The sequence below is a fragment of the Callionymus lyra genome, chromosome 11 (assembly GCF_982586985.1).
Source record: "Callionymus lyra chromosome 11, fCalLyr1.hap1.1, whole genome shotgun sequence".
Classification (NCBI taxonomy): Eukaryota; Metazoa; Chordata; class Actinopteri; order Syngnathiformes; family Callionymidae; genus Callionymus; species Callionymus lyra.
Window position 1 is genome coordinate 1,613,603 of NC_141828.1, and position 20,198 is coordinate 1,633,800.

At 34.2% G+C, this 20,198-nt stretch overlaps 1 protein-coding gene across 2 annotated transcripts in view; it reads left to right on the plus strand.

Moving 5' to 3' along the window:
• abch1 (ATP-binding cassette, sub-family H, member 1) overlaps nucleotides 1-19,227 on the plus strand; it is a 38,815-nt gene extending 19,588 nt beyond the window's left edge. For both annotated transcript variants that reach the window (XM_087802438.1, XM_087802439.1), the window contains exons 18-20: nucleotides 2,346-2,505; nucleotides 7,503-7,607; nucleotides 18,818-19,227. In XM_087802438.1, coding sequence (XP_087658564.1) covers nucleotides 2,346-2,505; nucleotides 7,503-7,607; nucleotides 18,818-18,924 — 372 coding nt within the window. In that variant the 3' untranslated portion in view covers nucleotides 18,925-19,227. The remainder of the gene's footprint in view (nucleotides 1-2,345; nucleotides 2,506-7,502; nucleotides 7,608-18,817) is intronic.
• The last annotated feature ends 971 nt before the right edge of the window (nucleotides 19,228-20,198 follow it).

The following is a 20,198-nucleotide window of genomic DNA, read 5'->3' on the forward strand; positions in this document are numbered from 1 at the left end:
TTCACTGTCATCTCCTCTCGCTATTTCCATTTATTATTAATTAATCGTTTATAATCCTTAACTAATGACGGCACTCAGAGTAAAGCATCACTAGTGACGACCAGTTTAAGCCTCTTTAACCACTGCAGGTTTGTACAAGGTCAAAAGGTCGCTAAGTCTTGCACAAAAATCCAACAAATGTGAGTTTTGTGTCGATGGCGACTATAGTTGTGTGAAGACGACTTCCTGTCGTAGATGCAGCTCCTGCAGTGAAGGAGAAGGTTCGTGCACACACACACACACACATCTAAAGCATGGACACGTGTGTGTGTGTGTGTGTGGATCGACACGACCTCCGCCCCATAAATCACTTCCTGCATGGACCTGTATCCAGGGATCACTGTGTGCGTCTCCACGACAACAATGCTGTGGCAACCGGACGATCATGTTCCCGCTGAGCTTCTATTCCTGCTCGTTGTCGGGGGAGACGGTGGTAACACACACACGGCAGACACACACACGGCAGACACACACACACGGCAGACACACACACGGCAGACACACACACGGCAGACACACACACACGGCAGACACACACACGGCAGACACACACACACGGCAGACACACACACGGCAGACACACACACACGGCAGACACACACACACACGGCAGACACACACACACGGCAGACACACACACACACGGCAGACACACACACGGCAGACACACACACACGGCAGACACACACACGGCAGACACACACACGGCAGACACACACACACGGCAGACACACACACGGCAGACACACACACGGCAGACACACACACACGGCAGACACACACACGGCAGACACACACACGGCAGACACACACACACGGCAGACACACACACACACGGCAGACACACACACGGCAGACACACACACACACGGCAGACACACACACGGCAGACACACACACACGGCAGACACACACACACACGGCAGACACACACACACGGCAGACACACACACGGCAGACACACACACGGCAGACACACACACGGCAGACACACACACACGGCAGACACACACACGGCAGACACACACACACGGCAGACACACACACGGCAGACACACACACACAGCAGACACACACACGGCAGACACACACACGGCAGACACACACACACGGCAGACACACACACGGCAGACACACACACACGGCAGACACACACACGGCAGACACACACACACGGCAGACACACACACGGCAGACACACACACGGCAGACACACACACGGCAGACACACACACGGCAGACACACACACGGCAGACACACACGGCAGACACACACACACACACGGCAGACACACACACACACACGGCAGACACACACAGAGGGTTTACTAAAGTTGACGTTGTGTCTCCTTGAATGACTCGTGAGTTTATAGTTCATGTGTTGAACCCGAGGCCGGAGCGGACGAATGATGGTCGACAACAACGATACAAAGACTCACAACAAGAGTGAAGCTGCTGCTGAAGGAACAGTGTGTGTGTGTGTGTGTGTGTGTGTGTGTGTGTGTGTGTGTGTGTGTGTGTGTGTGTGTGTGTGTAACAATCGTGATACAATCAGTGTCATGAGACGAGGAACGACGTGTATTGATAAATATCTGATGTGTTGGAAATAGAAAGAACACAAATATATTGTGTTTCTTTTAAAGAATGTAACTTGTCGTGGCAGAGGAAACACAATGAACAACAACGAAGAATCTCTTTCACACAATCATCACACAATCATCGCACAATCATCACACAATTATCACACAAGAGGGAAATTTAAGCATTTGGTTTTATTCAGAATTTTTATTTCGATTTTTTTGACCGTCTGTTTATTATTTAATTTGTGTTTCTATGGGTCAAGGTGACCCAGCCGTCAGAAAACAAATGTTTGCAGTATCCCTTGTGTTGTTTCTGCGTCAAGGTGACCCGGATGCATTAAAACAAATGTGTTTGTGGTATCCCTTATGTTGTTGCTGCGTCAAGGTGACCCAGATGCATGAAAACTAATGTGTTTGTGGTATCCCTTGTGTTGTCTCTGGGTCAAGGTCAGCGACCTCTACCACATTAGTTTTCGGCCACTGGGTCACCTTGACCCGGAGACAACACAAGGGTTTAAAGAAAAACAACAACATGACAATAAAAAAATAAAATAAAATTTGAAATATTAAATTAAACTGTTCTTAATACTTCTGATCAACAACTCAATTCCATCTTTTCCTCTCTTGACAAACATCTCATGATCTTTCTTCACCTGGTTTTGAGATATTTTCTCAGCTTCTGATGCGTCCACGTCTCTCCATCAACCTCAACGTTTGTCTCCACAGACGCCGAACGAGGGTTCGCTGGTGCTGGTCGTCGTCCTCATCGTCCTGCAGGGCGTCTGTGGAATCTGCTTCGGGCTCGTCATCTCTGCCGGGATCGACGACGAGCAGAGCGCCAACCAGGCCGCCCTCGGACTCTTCTACCCGAACCTCATCCTCAGCGGTACGTTGTCCACGTGTGCGACTGTGTACGTAGAAATACTTCACTAAGAAGATCTTCAGATGTTTCTTGAAGGAGTCAGTAGATCATCAAACACAGATGTTTCTTGAAGGAGTCAGTAGATCATCAAACACAGATGTTTCTTGAAGGAGTCAGTAGATCATCAAACACAGATGTTTCTTGAAGGAGTCAGTAGATCATCAAACACAGATGTTTCTTGAAGGAGTCAGTAGATCATCAAACACAGATGTTTCTTGAAGGAGTCAGTAGATCATCAAACACAGATGTTTCTTGAAGGAGTCAGTAGATCATCAAACACAGATGTTTCTTGAAGGAGTCAGTAGATCATCAAACACAGATGTTTCTTGAAGGAGTCAGTAGATCATCAAACACAGATGTTTCTTGAAGGAGTCAGTAGATCATCAAACACAGATGTTTCTTGAAGGAGTCAGTAGATCATCAAACACAGATGTTTCTTGAAGGAGTCAGTAGATCATCAAACACAGATGTTTCTTGAAGGAGTCAGTAGATCATCAAACACAGATGTTTCTTGAAGGAGTCAGTAGATCATCAAACACACATGTTTCTTGAAGGAGTCAGTAGATCATCAAACACAGATGTTTCTTGAAGGAGTCAGTAGATCATCAAACACAGATGTTTCTTGAAGGAGTCAGTAGATCATCAAACACAGATGTTTCTTGAAGGAGTCAGTAGATCATCAAACACAGATGTTTCTTGAAGGAGTCAGTAGATCATCAAACACAGATGTTTCTTGAAGGAGTCAGTAGATCATCAAACACAGATGTTTCTTGAAGGAGTCAGTAGATCATCAAACACAGATGTTTCTTGAAGGAGTCAGTAGATCATCAAACACAGATGTTTCTTGAAGGAGTCAGTAGATCATCAAACACACATGTTTCTTGAAGGAGTCAGTAGATCATCAAACACAGATGTTTCTTGAAGGAGTCAGTAGATCATCAAACACAGATGTTTCTTGAAGGAGTCAGTAGATCATCAAACACAGATGTTTCTTGAAGGAGTCAGTAGATCATCAAACACAGATGTTTCTTGAAGGAGTCAGTAGATCATCAAACACAGATGTTTCTTGAAGGAGTCAGTAGATCATCAAACACAGATGTTTCTTGAAGGAGTCAGTAGATCATCAAACACAGATGTTTCTTGAAGGAGTCAGTAGATCATCAAACACAGATGTTTCTTGAAGGAGTCAGTAGATCATCAAACACAGAGATGTTTCTTGAAGGAGTCAGTAGATCATCAAACACAGATGTTTCTTGAAGGAGTCAGTAGATCATCAAACACAGATGTTTCTTGAAGGAGTCAGTAGATCATCAAACACAGATGTTTCTTGAAGGAGTCAGTAGATCATCAAACACAGATGTTTCTTGAAGGAGTCAGTAGATCATCAAGCACAGATGTTTCTTGAAGGAGTCAGTAGATCATCAAACACAGATGTTTCTTGAAGGAGTCAGTAGATCATCAAACACAGATGTTTCTTGAAGGAGTCAGTAGATCATCAAACACAGATGTTTCTTGAAGAAGTCAGTAGATCATCAAACACAGAGATGTTTCTTGAAGGAGTCAGTAGATCATCAAACACAGATGTTTCTTGAAGCAGTCAGTAGATCATCAAACACAGATGTTTCTTGAAGGAGTCAGTAGATCATCAAACACAGATGTTTTTTGAAGGAGCCAGTAGATCATCAAACACAGATGTTTCTTGAAGGAGTCAGTAGATCATCAAACACAGATGTTTCTTGAAGGAGTCAGTAGATCATCAAACACAGATGTTTCTTGAAGGAGTCAGTAGATCATCAAACACAGATGTTTCTTGAAGGAGTCAGTAGATCATCAAACACAGATGTTTCTTGAAGGAGTCAGTAGATCATCAAACACAGATGTTTCTTGAAGGAGTCAGTAGATCATCAAACACAGATGTTTCTTGAAGGAGTCAGTAGATCATCAAACACAGATGTTTCTTGAAGGAGTCAGTAGATCATCAAACACAGATGTTTCTTGAAGGAGTCAGTAGATCATCAAACACAGATGTTTCTTGAAGGAGTCAGTAGATCATCAAACACAGATGTTTCTTGAAGAAGTCAGTAGATCATCAAACACAGAGATGTTTCTTGAAGGAGTCAGTAGATCATCAAACACAGATGTTTCTTGAAGCAGTCAGTAGATCATCAAACACAGATGTTTCTTGAAGGAGTCAGTAGATCATCAAACACAGATGTTTCTTGAAGGAGTCAGTAGATCATCAAACACAGATGTTTCTTGAAGGAGTCAGTAGATCATCAAACACAGATGTTTCTTGAAGGAGTCAGTAGATCATCAAACACAGATGTTTCTTGAAGAAGTCAGTAGATCATCAAACACAGAGATGTTTCTTGAAGGAGTCAGTAGATCATCAAACACAGATGTTTCTTGAAGGAGTCAGTAGATCATCAAACACAGATGTTTCTTGAAGGAGTCAGTAGATCATCAAACACAGATGTTTCTTGAAGGAGTCAGTAGATCATCAAACACAGATGTTTCTTGAAGGAGTCAGTAGATCATCAAACACAGATGTTTCTTGAAGGAGTCAGTAGATCATCAAACACAGATGTTTCTTGAAGGAGTCAGTAGATCATCAAACACAGATGTTTCTTGAAGGAGTCAGTAGATCATCAAACACACATGTTTCTTGAAGGAGTCAGTAGATCATCAAACACAGATGTTTCTTGAAGGAGTCAGTAGATCATCAAACACAGATGTTTCTTGAAGGAGTCAGTAGATCATCAAACACAGATGTTTCTTGAAGGAGTCAGTAGATCATCAAACACAGATGTTTCTTGAAGGAGTCAGTAGATCATCAAACACAGATGTTTCTTGAAGGAGTCAGTAGATCATCAAACACAGATGTTTCTTGAAGGAGTCAGTAGATCATCAAACACAGATGTTTCTTGAAGGAGTCAGTAGATCATCAAACACAGATGTTTCTTGAAGGAGTCAGTAGATCATCAAACACAGATGTTTCTTGAAGGAGTCAGTAGATCATCAAACACAGATGTTTCTTGAAGGAGTCAGTAGATCATCAAACACAGATGTTTCTTGAAGGAGTCAGTAGATCATCAAACACAGATGTTTCTTGAAGGAGTCAGTAGATCATCAAACACAGATGTTTCTTGAAGGAGTCAGTAGATCATCAAACACAGATGTTTCTTGAAGGAGTCAGTAGATCATCAAACACAGATGTTTCTTGAAGAAGTCAGTAGATCATCAAACACAGAGATGTTTCTTGAAGGAGTCAGTAGATCATCAAACACAGATGTTTCTTGAAGCAGTCAGTAGATCATCAAACACAGATGTTTCTTGAAGGAGTCAGTAGATCATCAAACACAGATGTTTCTTGAAGGAGTCAGTAGATCATCAAACACAGATGTTTCTTGAAGGAGTCAGTAGATCATCAAACACAGATGTTTCTTGAAGGAGTCAGTAGATCATCAAACACAGATGTTTCTTGAAGAAGTCAGTAGATCATCAAACACAGAGATGTTTCTTGAAGGAGTCAGTAGATCATCAAACACAGATGTTTCTTGAAGGAGTCAGTAGATCATCAAACACAGATGTTTCTTGAAGGAGTCAGTAGATCATCAAACACAGATGTTTCTTGAAGGAGTCAGTAGATCATCAAACACAGATGTTTCTTGAAGGAGTCAGTAGATCATCAAACACAGATGTTTCTTGAAGGAGTCAGTAGATCATCAAACACAGATGTTTCTTGAAGGAGTCAGTAGATCATCAAACACAGATGTTTCTTGAAGGAGTCAATAGATCATCAAACACAGATGTTTCTTGAAGGAGTCAGTAGATCATCAAACACAGATGTTTCTTGAAGGAGTCAGTAGATCATCAAACACAGATGTTTCTTGAAGGAGTCAGTAGATCATCAAACACAGATGTTTCTTGAAGGAGTCAGTAGATCATCAAACACAGATGTTTCTTGAAGGAGTCAGTAGATCATCAAACACAGATGTTTCTTGAAGGAGTCAGTAGATCATCAAACACAGATGTTTCTTGAAGGAGTCAGTAGATCATCAAACACAGATGTTTCTTGAAGGAGTCAGTAGATCATCAAACACAGATGTTTCTTGAAGGAGTCAGTAGATCATCAAACACAGATGTTTCTTGAAGGAGTCAGTAGATCATCAAACACAGAGATGTTTCTTGAAGGAGTCAGTAGATCATCAAACACAGATGTTTCTTGAAGGAGTCAGTAGATCATCAAACACAGATGTTTCTTGAAGGAGTCAGTAGATCATCAAACACAGATGTTTCTTGAAGGAGTCAGTAGATCATCAAACACAGATGTTTCTTGAAGGAGTCAGTAGATCATCAAGCACAGATGTTTCTTGAAGGAGTCAGTAGATCATCAAACACAGATGTTTCTTGAAGGAGTCAGTAGATCATCAAACACAGATGTTTCTTGAAGGAGTCAGTAGATCATCAAACACAGATGTTTCTTGAAGAAGTCAGTAGATCATCAAACACAGATGTTTCTTGAAGGAGTCAGTAGATCATCAAACACAGATGTTTCTTCAAGGAGTCAGTAGATCATCAAACACAGATGTTTCTTCAAGGAGTCAGTAGATCATCAAACACAGATGTTTCTTCAAGGAGTCAGTAGATCATCAAACACAGATGTTTCTTCAAGGAGTCAGTGAAGAGTTAGAAGGAGAAATGTGAGTTCTTCTACTAAAGCGGCTCAGAATGTTGTCAATCAGAATCGTTAATAAGAGGCTCATACTTCAGGAGCATCTTTGTGAAGGAAGTTAAAATGTACTTTTCACGATTGAGCAGCTGTTAGTCTCAGTTAATTAAATGTCTAAATAAAACTGTGTGTGTGTGTGTGTGTGTGTGTGTGTGTGTGTGTGTGTGTGTGTGTGTGTGTGTGTGTGTGTGTGTGTGTGTGTGTGTGTGTGTGTGTGTGTGTGACTCAGGTATCATCTGGCCGGTGGAGTGTATTCCGTATCCTCTCCGCTACCTCAGCCTGGCTCTCCCTCAGACATACGCCTCTGAAGCTCTTCGCTGTATAATGTACAGAGGTAACTATTGTATAATGTACAGAGGTAACTATTGTATAATGTACAGAGGTAACTATTGTATAATGTACAGAGGTATCTATTGTATAATGTACAGAGGTAAACTATTGTATAATATACAGAGGTAACTATTGTATAATGTACAGAGGTAACTATTGTATAATGTACAGAGGTATCTATTGTATAATGTACAGAGGTAAACTATTGTATAATATACAGATGTAACTATTGTATAATGTACAGAGGTAACTATTGTATAATGTACAGAGGTAACTATTGTATAATGTACAGAGGTAAACTATTGTATAATGTACAGAGGTAACTATTGTATAATGTACAGAGGTAACTATTGTATAATGTACAGAGGTAACTATCGTATAATGTACAGAGGTAACTATTGTATACTGTACAAAGGTATCTATTGTATAATGTACAAAGGTAACTATTGTATAATGTACAGAGGTAACTATTGTATAATGTACAGAGGTAACTATTGTATAATGTACAGAGGTAACTATCGTATAATGTACAGAGGTAACTATCGTATAATGTACAGAGGTAACTATTGTATACTGTACAAAGGTATCTATTGTATAATGTACAGAGGTAACTATTGTATAATGTACAGAGGTAACTATTGTATAATGTACAGAGGTAACTATCGTATAATGTACAGAGGCAACTATTGTATAATATACAGAGGTAACTATTGTATAATGTACAGAGGTAAACTATTGTATAATGTACAGAGGTAAACTATTGTATAATGTACAGAGGTAACTATTGTATAATGTACAGAGGTAACTATTGTATAATGTACAGAGGTAACTATTGTATAATGTACAGAGGTATCTATTGTATAATGTACAGAGGTAAACTATTGTATAATATACAGAGGTAACTATTGTATAATGTACAGAGGTAACTATTGTATAATGTACAGAGGTAACTATTGTATAATGTACAGAGGTAAACTATTGTATAATGTACAGAGGTAACTATTGTATAATGTACAGAGGTAACTATTGTATAATGTACAGAGGTAACTATCGTATAATGTACAGAGGTAACTATTGTATACTGTACAAAGGTATCTATTGTATAATGTACAGAGGTAAACTATTGTATAATGTACAGAGGTAACTATCGTATAATGTACAGAGGTAACTATCGTATAATGTACAGAGGTAACTATTGTATACTGTACAAAGGTATCTATTGTATAATGTACAGAGGTAACTATTGTATAATGTACAGAGGTAACTATTGTATAATGTACAGAGGTAACTATCGTATAATGTACAGAGGCAACTATTGTATAATATACAGAGGTAACTATTGTATAATGTACAGAGGTAAACTATTGTATAATGTACAGAGGTAAACTATTGTATAATGTACAGAGGTAACTATTGTATAATGTACAGAGGTAACTATTGTATAATGTACAGAGGTAAACTATTGTATAATTTACAGAGGTAACTATTGTATAATGTACAGAGGTAACTATCGTATAATGTACAGAGGTAACTATTGTATACTGTACAAAGGTATCTATTGTATAATGTACAGAGGTAACTATTGTATAATGTACAGAGGTAACTATTGTATAATGTACAGAGGTAAACTATTGTATAATGTACAGAGGTAACTATTGTATAATGTACAGAGGTAACTATTGTATAATGTACAGAGGTAACTATCGTATAATGTACAGAGGTAACTATTGTATACTGTACAAAGGTATCTATTGTATAATGTACAAAGGTAACTATTGTATAATGTACAGAGGTAACTATTGTATAATGTACAGAGGTAACTATTGTATAATGTACAGAGGTAACTATCGTATAATGTACAGAGGTAACTATCGTATAATGTACAGAGGTAACTATTGTATACTGTACAAAGGTATCTATTGTATAATGTACAGAGGTAACTATTGTATAATGTACAGAGGTAACTATTGTATAATGTACAGAGGTAACTATCGTATAATGTACAGAGGCAACTATTGTATAATATACAGAGGTAACTATTGTATAATGTACAGAGGTAAACTATTGTATAATGTACAGAGGTAAACTATTGTATAATGTACAGAGGTAACTATTGTATAATGTACAGAGGTAACTATTGTATAATGTACAGAGGTAACTATTGTATAATGTACAGAGGTATCTATTGTATAATGTACAGAGGTAAACTATTGTATAATATACAGAGGTAACTATTGTATAATGTACAGAGGTAACTATTGTATAATGTACAGAGGTAACTATTGTATAATGTACAGAGGTAAACTATTGTATAATGTACAGAGGTAACTATTGTATAATGTACAGAGGTAACTATTGTATAATGTACAGAGGTAACTATCGTATAATGTACAGAGGTAACTATTGTATACTGTACAAAGGTATCTATTGTATAATGTACAGAGGTAACTATTGTATAATGTACAGAGGTAACTATCGTATAATGTACAGAGGTAACTATCGTATAATGTACAGAGGTAACTATTGTATACTGTACAAAGGTATCTATTGTATAATGTACAGAGGTAACTATTGTATAATGTACAGAGGTAACTATTGTATAATGTACAGAGGTAACTATCGTATAATGTACAGAGGCAACTATTGTATAATATACAGAGGTAACTATTGTATAATGTACAGAGGTAAACTATTGTATAATGTACAGAGGTAAACTATTGTATAATGTACAGAGGTAACTATTGTATAATGTACAGAGGTAACTATTGTATAATGTACAGAGGTAAACTATTGTATAATTTACAGAGGTAACTATTGTATAATGTACAGAGGTAACTATCGTATAATGTACAGAGGTATCTATTGTATACTGTACAAAGGTATCTATTGTATAATGTACAGAGGTAACTATTGTATAATGTACAGAGGTAACTATTGTATAATGTACAGAGGTAAACTATTGTATAATGTACAGAGGCAACTATTGTATAATGTACAGAGGTAAACTATTGTATAATGTACAGAGGTAACTATTGTATAATGTACAGAGGTAAACTATTGTATAATGTACAGAGGTAACTATTGTATAATGTACAGAGGTAAACTATTGTATAATTTACAGAGGTAACTATTGTATAATGTACAGAGGTAACTATCGTATAATGTACAGAGGTAACTATTGTATACTGTACAAAGGTATCTATTGTATAATGTACAGAGGTAACTATTGTATAATGTACAGAGGTAACTATCGTATAATGTACAGAGGCAACTATTGTATAATATACAGAGGTAACTATCGTATAATGTACAGAGGCAACTATTGTATAATATACAGAGGTAACTATTGTATAATGTACAGAGGTAAACTATTGTATACTGTACAAAGGTATCTATTGTATAATGTACAGAGGTAACTATTGTATAATGTACAGAGGTTACTATTGTATAATGTACAGAGGTAACTATCGTATAATGTACAGAGGCAACTATTGTATAATATACAGAGGTAACTATTGTATAATGTACAGAGGTAAACTATTGTATAATGTACAGAGGTAAACTATTGTATAATTTACAGAGGTAACTATTGTATAATGTACAGAGGTAACTATCGTATAATGTACAGAGGTAACTATTGTATACTGTACAAAGGTATCTATTGTATAATGTACAGAGGTAACTATTGTATAATGTACAGAGGTAAACTATTGTATAATGTACAGAGGCAACTATTGTATAATGTACAGAGGTAAACTATTGTATAATGTACAGAGGTAACTATTGTATAATGTACAGAGGTAAACTATTGTATAATGTACAGAGGTAACTATTGTATAATGTACAGAGGTAAACTATTGTATAATGTACAGAGGTAACTATTGTATAATGTACAGAGGTAACTATCGTATAATGTACAGAGGTAACTATTGTATACTGTACAAAGGTATCTATTGTATAATGTACAGAGGTAACTATTGTATAATGTACAGAGGTAAACTATTGTATAATGTACAGAGGTAACTATTGTATAATGTACAGAGGTATCTATTGTATAATGTACAGAGGTAACTATTGTATAATGTACAGAGGTATCTATTGTATAATGTACAGAGGTAAACTATTGTATAATATACAGAGGTAACTATTGTATAATGTACAGAGGTAACTATTGTACAATGTACAGAGGTATCTATTGTATAATGTACAGAGGTAAACTATTGTATAATATACAGAGGTAACTATTGTATAATGTACAGAGGTAACTATTGTATAATGTACAGAGGTAACTATTGTATACTGTACAGAGGTATCTATTGTATAATGTACAGAGGTAAACTATTGTATAATGTACAGAGGCAACTATTGTATAATGTACAGAGGTAACTATTGTATACTGTACAGAGGTATCTATTGTATAATGTACAGAGGTAACTATTGTATAATGTACAGAGGTATCTATTATATAATGTACAGAGGTAACTATTGTATAATGTACAGAGGTAACTATTGTATAATGTACAGAGGTAACTATTGTATACTGTACAGAGGTATATATTGTATAATGTACAGAGGTATCTATTGTATAATGTACAGAGGTAACTATTGTATAATGTACAGAGGTAACTATTTTTAATGTACAGAGGTAACTACTGTATAATGTACAGAGGTATATATTGTATAATGTACAGAGGTATCTATTGTATAATGTACAGAGGTAACTATTGTATAATGTACAGAGGTATCTATTGTATAATGTACAGAGGTAACTATTGTATAATGTACAGAGGTAACTATTGTATACTGTACAGAGGTATCTATTGTATACTGTACAGAGGTATCTATTGTATAATGTACAGAGGTAACTATTGTATAATGTACAGAGGTAAACTATTGTTTAATGTACAGAGGTAAACTATTGTATACTGTACAGAGGTATCTTTTGTATAATGTACAGAGGTAAACTATTGTATAATATACAGAGGTAACTATTGTATAATGTACAGAGGTAACTATTGTATAATGTACAGAGGTAAACTATTGTATAATATACAGAGGTAACTATTGTATAATTTACAGAGGTAACTATTGTATAATGTACAGAGGTAACTATTGTATAATGTACAGAGGTAAACTATTGTATAATATACAGAGGTAACTATTGTTTAATGTACGGAGGTAACTATTGTATAATGTACAGAGGTAAACTATTGTTTCATGTACAGAGGTAACTATTATATAATGTACAGAGGTAACGATTGTATAATGTACAGAGGTAAACTATTGTATAATGTACAGAGGTAACTATTGTATAATGTACAGAGGTAACTATTGTATAATGTACAGAGGTAACTATTGTATAATGTACAGAGGTATCTATTGTATAATGTACAGAGGTAAACTATTGTATAATATACAGAGGTAACTATTGTTTAATGTACAGAGGTAACTATTGTATAATGTACAGAGGTATCTATTGTATAATGTACAGCGGTAACTATTTTTTAATGTACAGAGGTAACTATTGTATAATGTACAGAGGTAACTATTGTATAATGTACAGAGGTAAACTATTGTAAAATGTACAGAGGGAACTATTGTATAATGTACAGAGGTAAACTATTGTATAATGTACAGAGGTAACTATTGTATAATGTACAGAGGTAACTATTGTATAATGTACAGAGGTAACTATTGTTTAATGTACAGAGGTAACTATTGTATAATATACAGAGGTAACTATTGTATAATGTACAGAGGTAACTATTGTATAATGTACAGAGGTAAACTATTGTATAATGTACAAAGGTATCTATTGTATAATGTACAGAGGTAACTATTGTATAATGTACAGAGGTAAACTATTGTATAATGTACAGAGGTAACTATTGTATAATGTACAGAGGTAACTATTGTATAATATACAGAGGTAACTATTGTATAATGTACAGAGGTAACTATTGTATAATGTACAGAGGTAACTATTGTATAATGTACAGAGGTATCTATTGTATAATGTACAGAGGTAACTATTGTATAATGTACAGAGGTAACTATTGTATACTGTACAGAGGTATCTATTGTATACTGTACAGAGGTATCTATTGTATAATGTACAGAGGTAACTATTGTATAATGTACAGAGGTAAACTATTGTTTAATGTACAGAGGTAAACTATTGTATACTGTACAGAGGTATCTATTGTATAATGTACAGAGGTAAACTATTGTATAATATACAGAGGTAACTATTGTATAATGTACAGAGGTAAACTATTGTATAATATACAGAGGTAACTATTGTTTAATGTACGGAGGTAACTATTGTATAATGTACAGAGGTAAACTATTGTTTCATGTACAGAGGTAACTATTATATAATGTACAGAGGTAACGATTGTATAATGTACAGAGGTAAACTATTGTATAATATACAGAGGTAACTATTGTATAATGTACAGAGGTAACTATTGTATAATGTACAGAGGTAACTATTGTATAATGTACAGAGGTATCTATTGTATAATGTACAGAGGTAAACTATTGTACAATATACAGAGGTAACTATTGTTTAATGTACAGAGGTAACTATTGTATAATGTACAGAGGTATCTATTGTATAATGTACAGCGGTAACTATTGTATAATGTACAGAGGTAACTATTGTATAATGTACAGAGGTAAACTATTGTATAATGTACAGAGGTAACTATTGTATAATGTAGAGAGGTAAACTATTGTATAATGTACAGAGGTAACTATTGTATAATGTACAGAGGTAAACTATTGTATAATGTACAGAGGTAACTATTGTATAATGTACAGAGGTATCTATTGTATAATGTACAGAGGTAACTATTGTATAATGTAGAGAGGTAAACTATTGTATAATGTACAGAGGTAACTATTGTATAATATACAGAGGTAACTATTGTATAATGTACAGAGGTAAACTATTGTATAATGTACAAAGGTATCTATTGTATAATGTACAGAGGTAACTATTGTATAATATACAGAGGTAACTATTGTATAATGTACAGAGGTAACTATTGTTTAATGTACGGAGGTAACTATTGTATAATGTACAGAGGTAAACTATTGTTTCATGTACAGAGGTAACTATTATATAATGTACAGAGGTAACGATTGTATAATGTACAGAGGTAAACTATTGTATAATATACAGAGGTAACTATTGTATAATGTACAGAGGTAACTATTGTATAATGTACAGAGGTAACTATTGTATAATGTACAGAGGTATCTATTGTATAATGTACAGAGGTAAACTATTGTATAATATACAGAGGTAACTATTGTTTAATGTACAGAGGTAACTATTGTATAATGTACAGAGGTATCTATTGTATAATGTACAGCGGTAACTATTGTATAATGTACAGAGGTAACTATTGTATAATGTACAGAGGTAAACTATTGTATAATGTACAGAGGTAACTATTGTATAATGTACAGAGGTAAACTATTGTATAATGTACAGAGGTAACTATTGTATAATGTACAGAGGTAAACTATTGTATAATGTACAGAGGTAACTATTGTATAATGTACAGAGGTAACTATTGTATAATGTACAGAGGTAACTATTGTTTAATGTACAGAGGTAACTATTGTATAATATACAGAGGTAACTATTGTATAATGTACAGAGGTAACTATTGTATAATGTACAGAGGTAAACTATTGTATAATGTACAAAGGTATCTATTGTATAATGTACAGAGGTAACTATTGTATAATGTACAGAGGTAAACTATTGTATACTGTACAGAGGTAACTATTGTATAATGTACAGAGGTAAACTATTGTATAATGTACAGAGGTATCTATTGTATAATGTACAGAGGTAACTATTGTATAATGTAAAGAGGTAACTATTGTATAATGTAAAGAGGTAACTATTGTATAATGTACAGAGGTAACTATTGTATAATGTAAAGAGGTAACTATTGTATAATGTACAGAGTTAACTATTGTATAATGTACAGAGGTAACTATTGTTTAATGTACAGAGGTAACTATTGTATAATGTACAGAGGTATCTATTGTATAATGTACAGAGGTAACTATTGTATAATGTACAGAGGTAACTAGTGTATAATGTACAGAGTTAACTATTGTATAATGTACAGAGGTAACTATTGTATAATGTACAGAGGTAACTATTGTATAATGTACAGAGGTAACTAGTGTATAATGTACAGAGGTAACTATTGTATAATGTAAAGAGGTAACTATTGTATAATGTACAGAGGTAACTATTGTATAATGTACAGAGGTAACTAGTGTATAATGTACAGAGGTAACTATTGTATAATGTACAGAGGTAAACTATTGTATAATGTACAGAGGTAACTATTGTATAATGTACAGAGGTATCTATTGTATAATGTACAGAGGTGACTATTGTATAATGTACAGAGGTAACTAGTGTATAATGTACAGAGGTAACTATTGTATAATGTACAGAGGTAACTATTGTATAATGTACAGAGGTAACTATTGTATAATGTACAGAGGTAACTAGTGTATAATGTACAGAGGTAACTATTGTATAATGTAAAGAGGTAACTATTGTATAATGTAAAGAGGTAACTATTGTATAATGTACAGAGGTAACTATTGTATAATGTAAAGAGGTAACTATTGTATAATGTAAAGAGGTAACTATTGTATAATGTAAAGAGGTAACTATTGTATAATGTAAAGAGGTAACTATTGTATAATGTAAAGAGGTAACTATTGTATAATGTAAAGAGGTAACTATTGTATAATGTAAAGAGGTAACTAGTGTATAATGTACAGAGGTAACTATTGTATAATGTAAAGAGGTAACTATTGTATAATGTAAAGAGGTAACTATTGTATAATGTACAGAGGTAACTATTGTATAATGTAAAGAGGTAACTATTGTATAATGTACAGAGTTAACTATTGTATAATGTACAGAGGTAACTATTGTTTAATGTACAGAGGTAACTATTGTATAATGTACAGAGGTATCTATTGTATAATGTACAGAGGTAACTAGTGTATAATGTACAGAGGTAACTATTGTATAATGTACAGAGGTAACTATTGTATAATGTACAGAGGTAACTATTGTATAATGTACAGAGGTAACTAGTGTATAATGTACAGAGGTAACTATTGTATAATGTACAGAGGTAACTATTGTATAATGTACAGAGGTAACTATTGTATAATGTACAGAGGTAACTATTGTATAATGTACAGAGGTAACTATTGTATAATGTACAGAGGTAACTATTGTATAATGTACAGAGGTAACTATTGTATAATGTACAGAGGTAACTATTGTATAATGTACAGAGGTAACTATTGTATAATGTACAGAGGTAACTATTGTATAATGTACAGAGGTAACTATTGTATAATGTACAGAGGTAACTATTGTATAATGTACAGAGGTAACTATTGTATAATGTACAGAGGTAACTATTGTATAATGTACAGAGGTAACTATTGTATAATGTACAGAGGTAACTATTGTATAATGTACAGAGGTAACTATTGTATAATGTACAGAGGTAACTATTGTATACTGTACAGAGGTAACTATTGTATAATGTACAGAGGTAACTATTGTATAATGTACAGAGGTAACTATTGTATAATGTAAAGAGGTAACTATTGTATAATGTACAGAGGTAACTATTGTATAATGTACAGAGGTAACTATTGTATAATGTACAGAGGTAACTATTGTATAATGTACAGAGGTAACTATTGTATAATGTAAAGAGGTAACTATTGTATAATGTACAGAGGTAACTATTGTATAATGTACAGAGGTAACTATTGTATAATGTACAGAGGTAACTATTGTATAATGTACAGAGGTAACTATTGTATAATGTACAGAGGTAACTATTGTATAATGTACAGAGGTAACTATTGTATACTGTACAGAGGTAACTATTGTATACTGTACAACTATATCTATACAACACAGCAGTGATGCAAACATGGATCTGACCCGGAACCTCCTCCTGAATCATTGATGACTGTCTAACATGCTTCCTGGAAACTTAGAGCCAGACACTGCTCGGGTCACATGATACGCTCGGAGACAAAGATTAGAACTAATCCCTTAACAACATCGCTAGCATCGTAAGCATCGTTAGCATCGTTAGCATCGTTAGCCAGCACGACGTTAGCTACGACACCTACCACATGCATACATCTGCCAAAGAGAGAGATCCGCATGATTTTAATGAAGATCCATCTATCCTTCCATCCTTCCATCCTTCCATCCTTCCATCCTTCCATCCATCCATCTATCCTTCCATGCTTCCATCCTTCCATCCATCCATTCATCTGTCTATCTATCCTTCCATCCATCCATCTATCCTTCCATCCTTCCATCCATTCATCTAGGCTTCCATCCATCTTTCCATCCATCCATGTATCCTTCTATCCATCCATCCATCATCCATCCTTCCATTCTTCCATCCTTCCATCCTTCCATCCATCCATCTATCCATCCATCCATGTATCCTTCCATCCATCCATCCATCTATCCTTCCATCCATCTATCCATCCATCCATCCATCCATCTATCCATCCATCCATCCATCTATCCTTTCATCCATCCATTCATCCATCCATCTATCCTTCCATCCATCTATCCTTCCATCCATCCATCCATCCATCCATCCATCCATCCATCCATCCATCCATCCAACCATCCAGACCCTAAACGTCCCTTCAAAACCATCTTAAATCCAGATGGATCTTCACATCATCACCTTTTTAAACTTTTCTTCCAAATGTATTTTGTTGTTTAAAAGAAAGTTGCGATGTTGAAAACAGACACAAATGTTTTCACGGAAAAGTTGATTTATTTGTTTTCATTTCTAAAGTGAACTTTTAAACGTGTGACTCATAAGAGAAGCTTCATGAAGAACATCATCGGTTCCTTTATTGACATTTGTTGCTCATTTCATCGTCAAACCTCGACAATAAACCAACACTAGAGGCAGAAGTAACTTCATCCACCACTAGTTTGATTTTGTTTTGACATCCAAACATTATGACCACCTTTAACGAACATTATTTCATGTACACTTTGATATTGTTTTTCCAATAATACAAATGCTTTTTTTTAATGTTTTTTTAATTCTCTTGTAAATGAAATTAAACGTGTGTGTTGTACCTCCGTCTCAGGCTGGGATCTGACCCAGATGCTGGTGTGGCGAGGATTCGCCGTCACTCTGGCCTGGAACGCCTTCTTCCTCATCCTGGCGACGGTCATCTTGAAGCTGAGGACATGAACCTTCTTCGAGGACCTGGACCCGGGCCTCGGGTTCTGAGACGCAGCAGAGGATCAGAAGAGCAGGAGCCATCGTGGATCTTCTGGATCATCTTCACGCACCGGCAGAGGAACGCCTCGGCGTCGCTCGCTCTGTGGCATCACTGCAACAAAAGTGTCAATCACTCATGAACGACTTCAGCTGAGTCGCGAAGCATCGTGACGTTTGTGTTTCGATGTTTAAACTCACGGTCCTTCAAATATGCCTGTTTGCCAACGTTTTCGAGAGTTTAAAGAAAATAAATGTGTATCAGTTGAAATATCATCAGAGACAAGAATCATCTTTGGTGTCGAGAACCTGACGTCGTCTCAGATTCACTGGAATTCACACGTTTACGTCGTGAAGAAGAAACTAGATCTTTCATCATCTGCACATCAACGTGACAAATCTTATATTTATATATTATATATAATATATTTAATCTTATATATAATATATTTAATCTTATATTTATATATTATACTTAATATATTTAATCTTGTGTTTGATATTATATATAATATATTTAATCTTGTATTTATGTATTATATATAATATATTTAATCTTATATTTATATATTATATATAATATATTTAATCTTATATTTATATATTATACTTAATATATTTAATCTTGTGTTTGATATTATATATAATATATTTAATCTTGTATTTATGTATTATATATAATATATTTAATCTTGTATTTATGTATTATATATAATATATTTAATCTTATATTTATATATTATATATAATATATTTAATCTTGTGTTAGATATATATAATATATTTAATCTTATATTTATATATTATATATAATATATTTAATCTTGTGTTAGATATATATAATATATTTAATCTTGTATTTATGTATTATATATAATATATTTAATCTTATATTTATATATTATATATAATATATTTAATCTTATATTTATATATTATATATAATATATTTAATCTTGTATTTATGTATTATATATAATATATTTAATCTTATATTTATATATTATATATAATATATTTAATCTTGTGTTAGATATATATAATATATTTAATCTTATATTTATATATTATATATAATATATTTAATCTTGTGTTAGATATATATAATATATTTAATCTTGTATTTATATATTATATATAATATATTTAATCTTATATTTATATATTATACTTAATATATTTAATCTTGTTTTTTAATATTATATATAATATATTTAATCTTGTATTTATGTATTATATATAATATA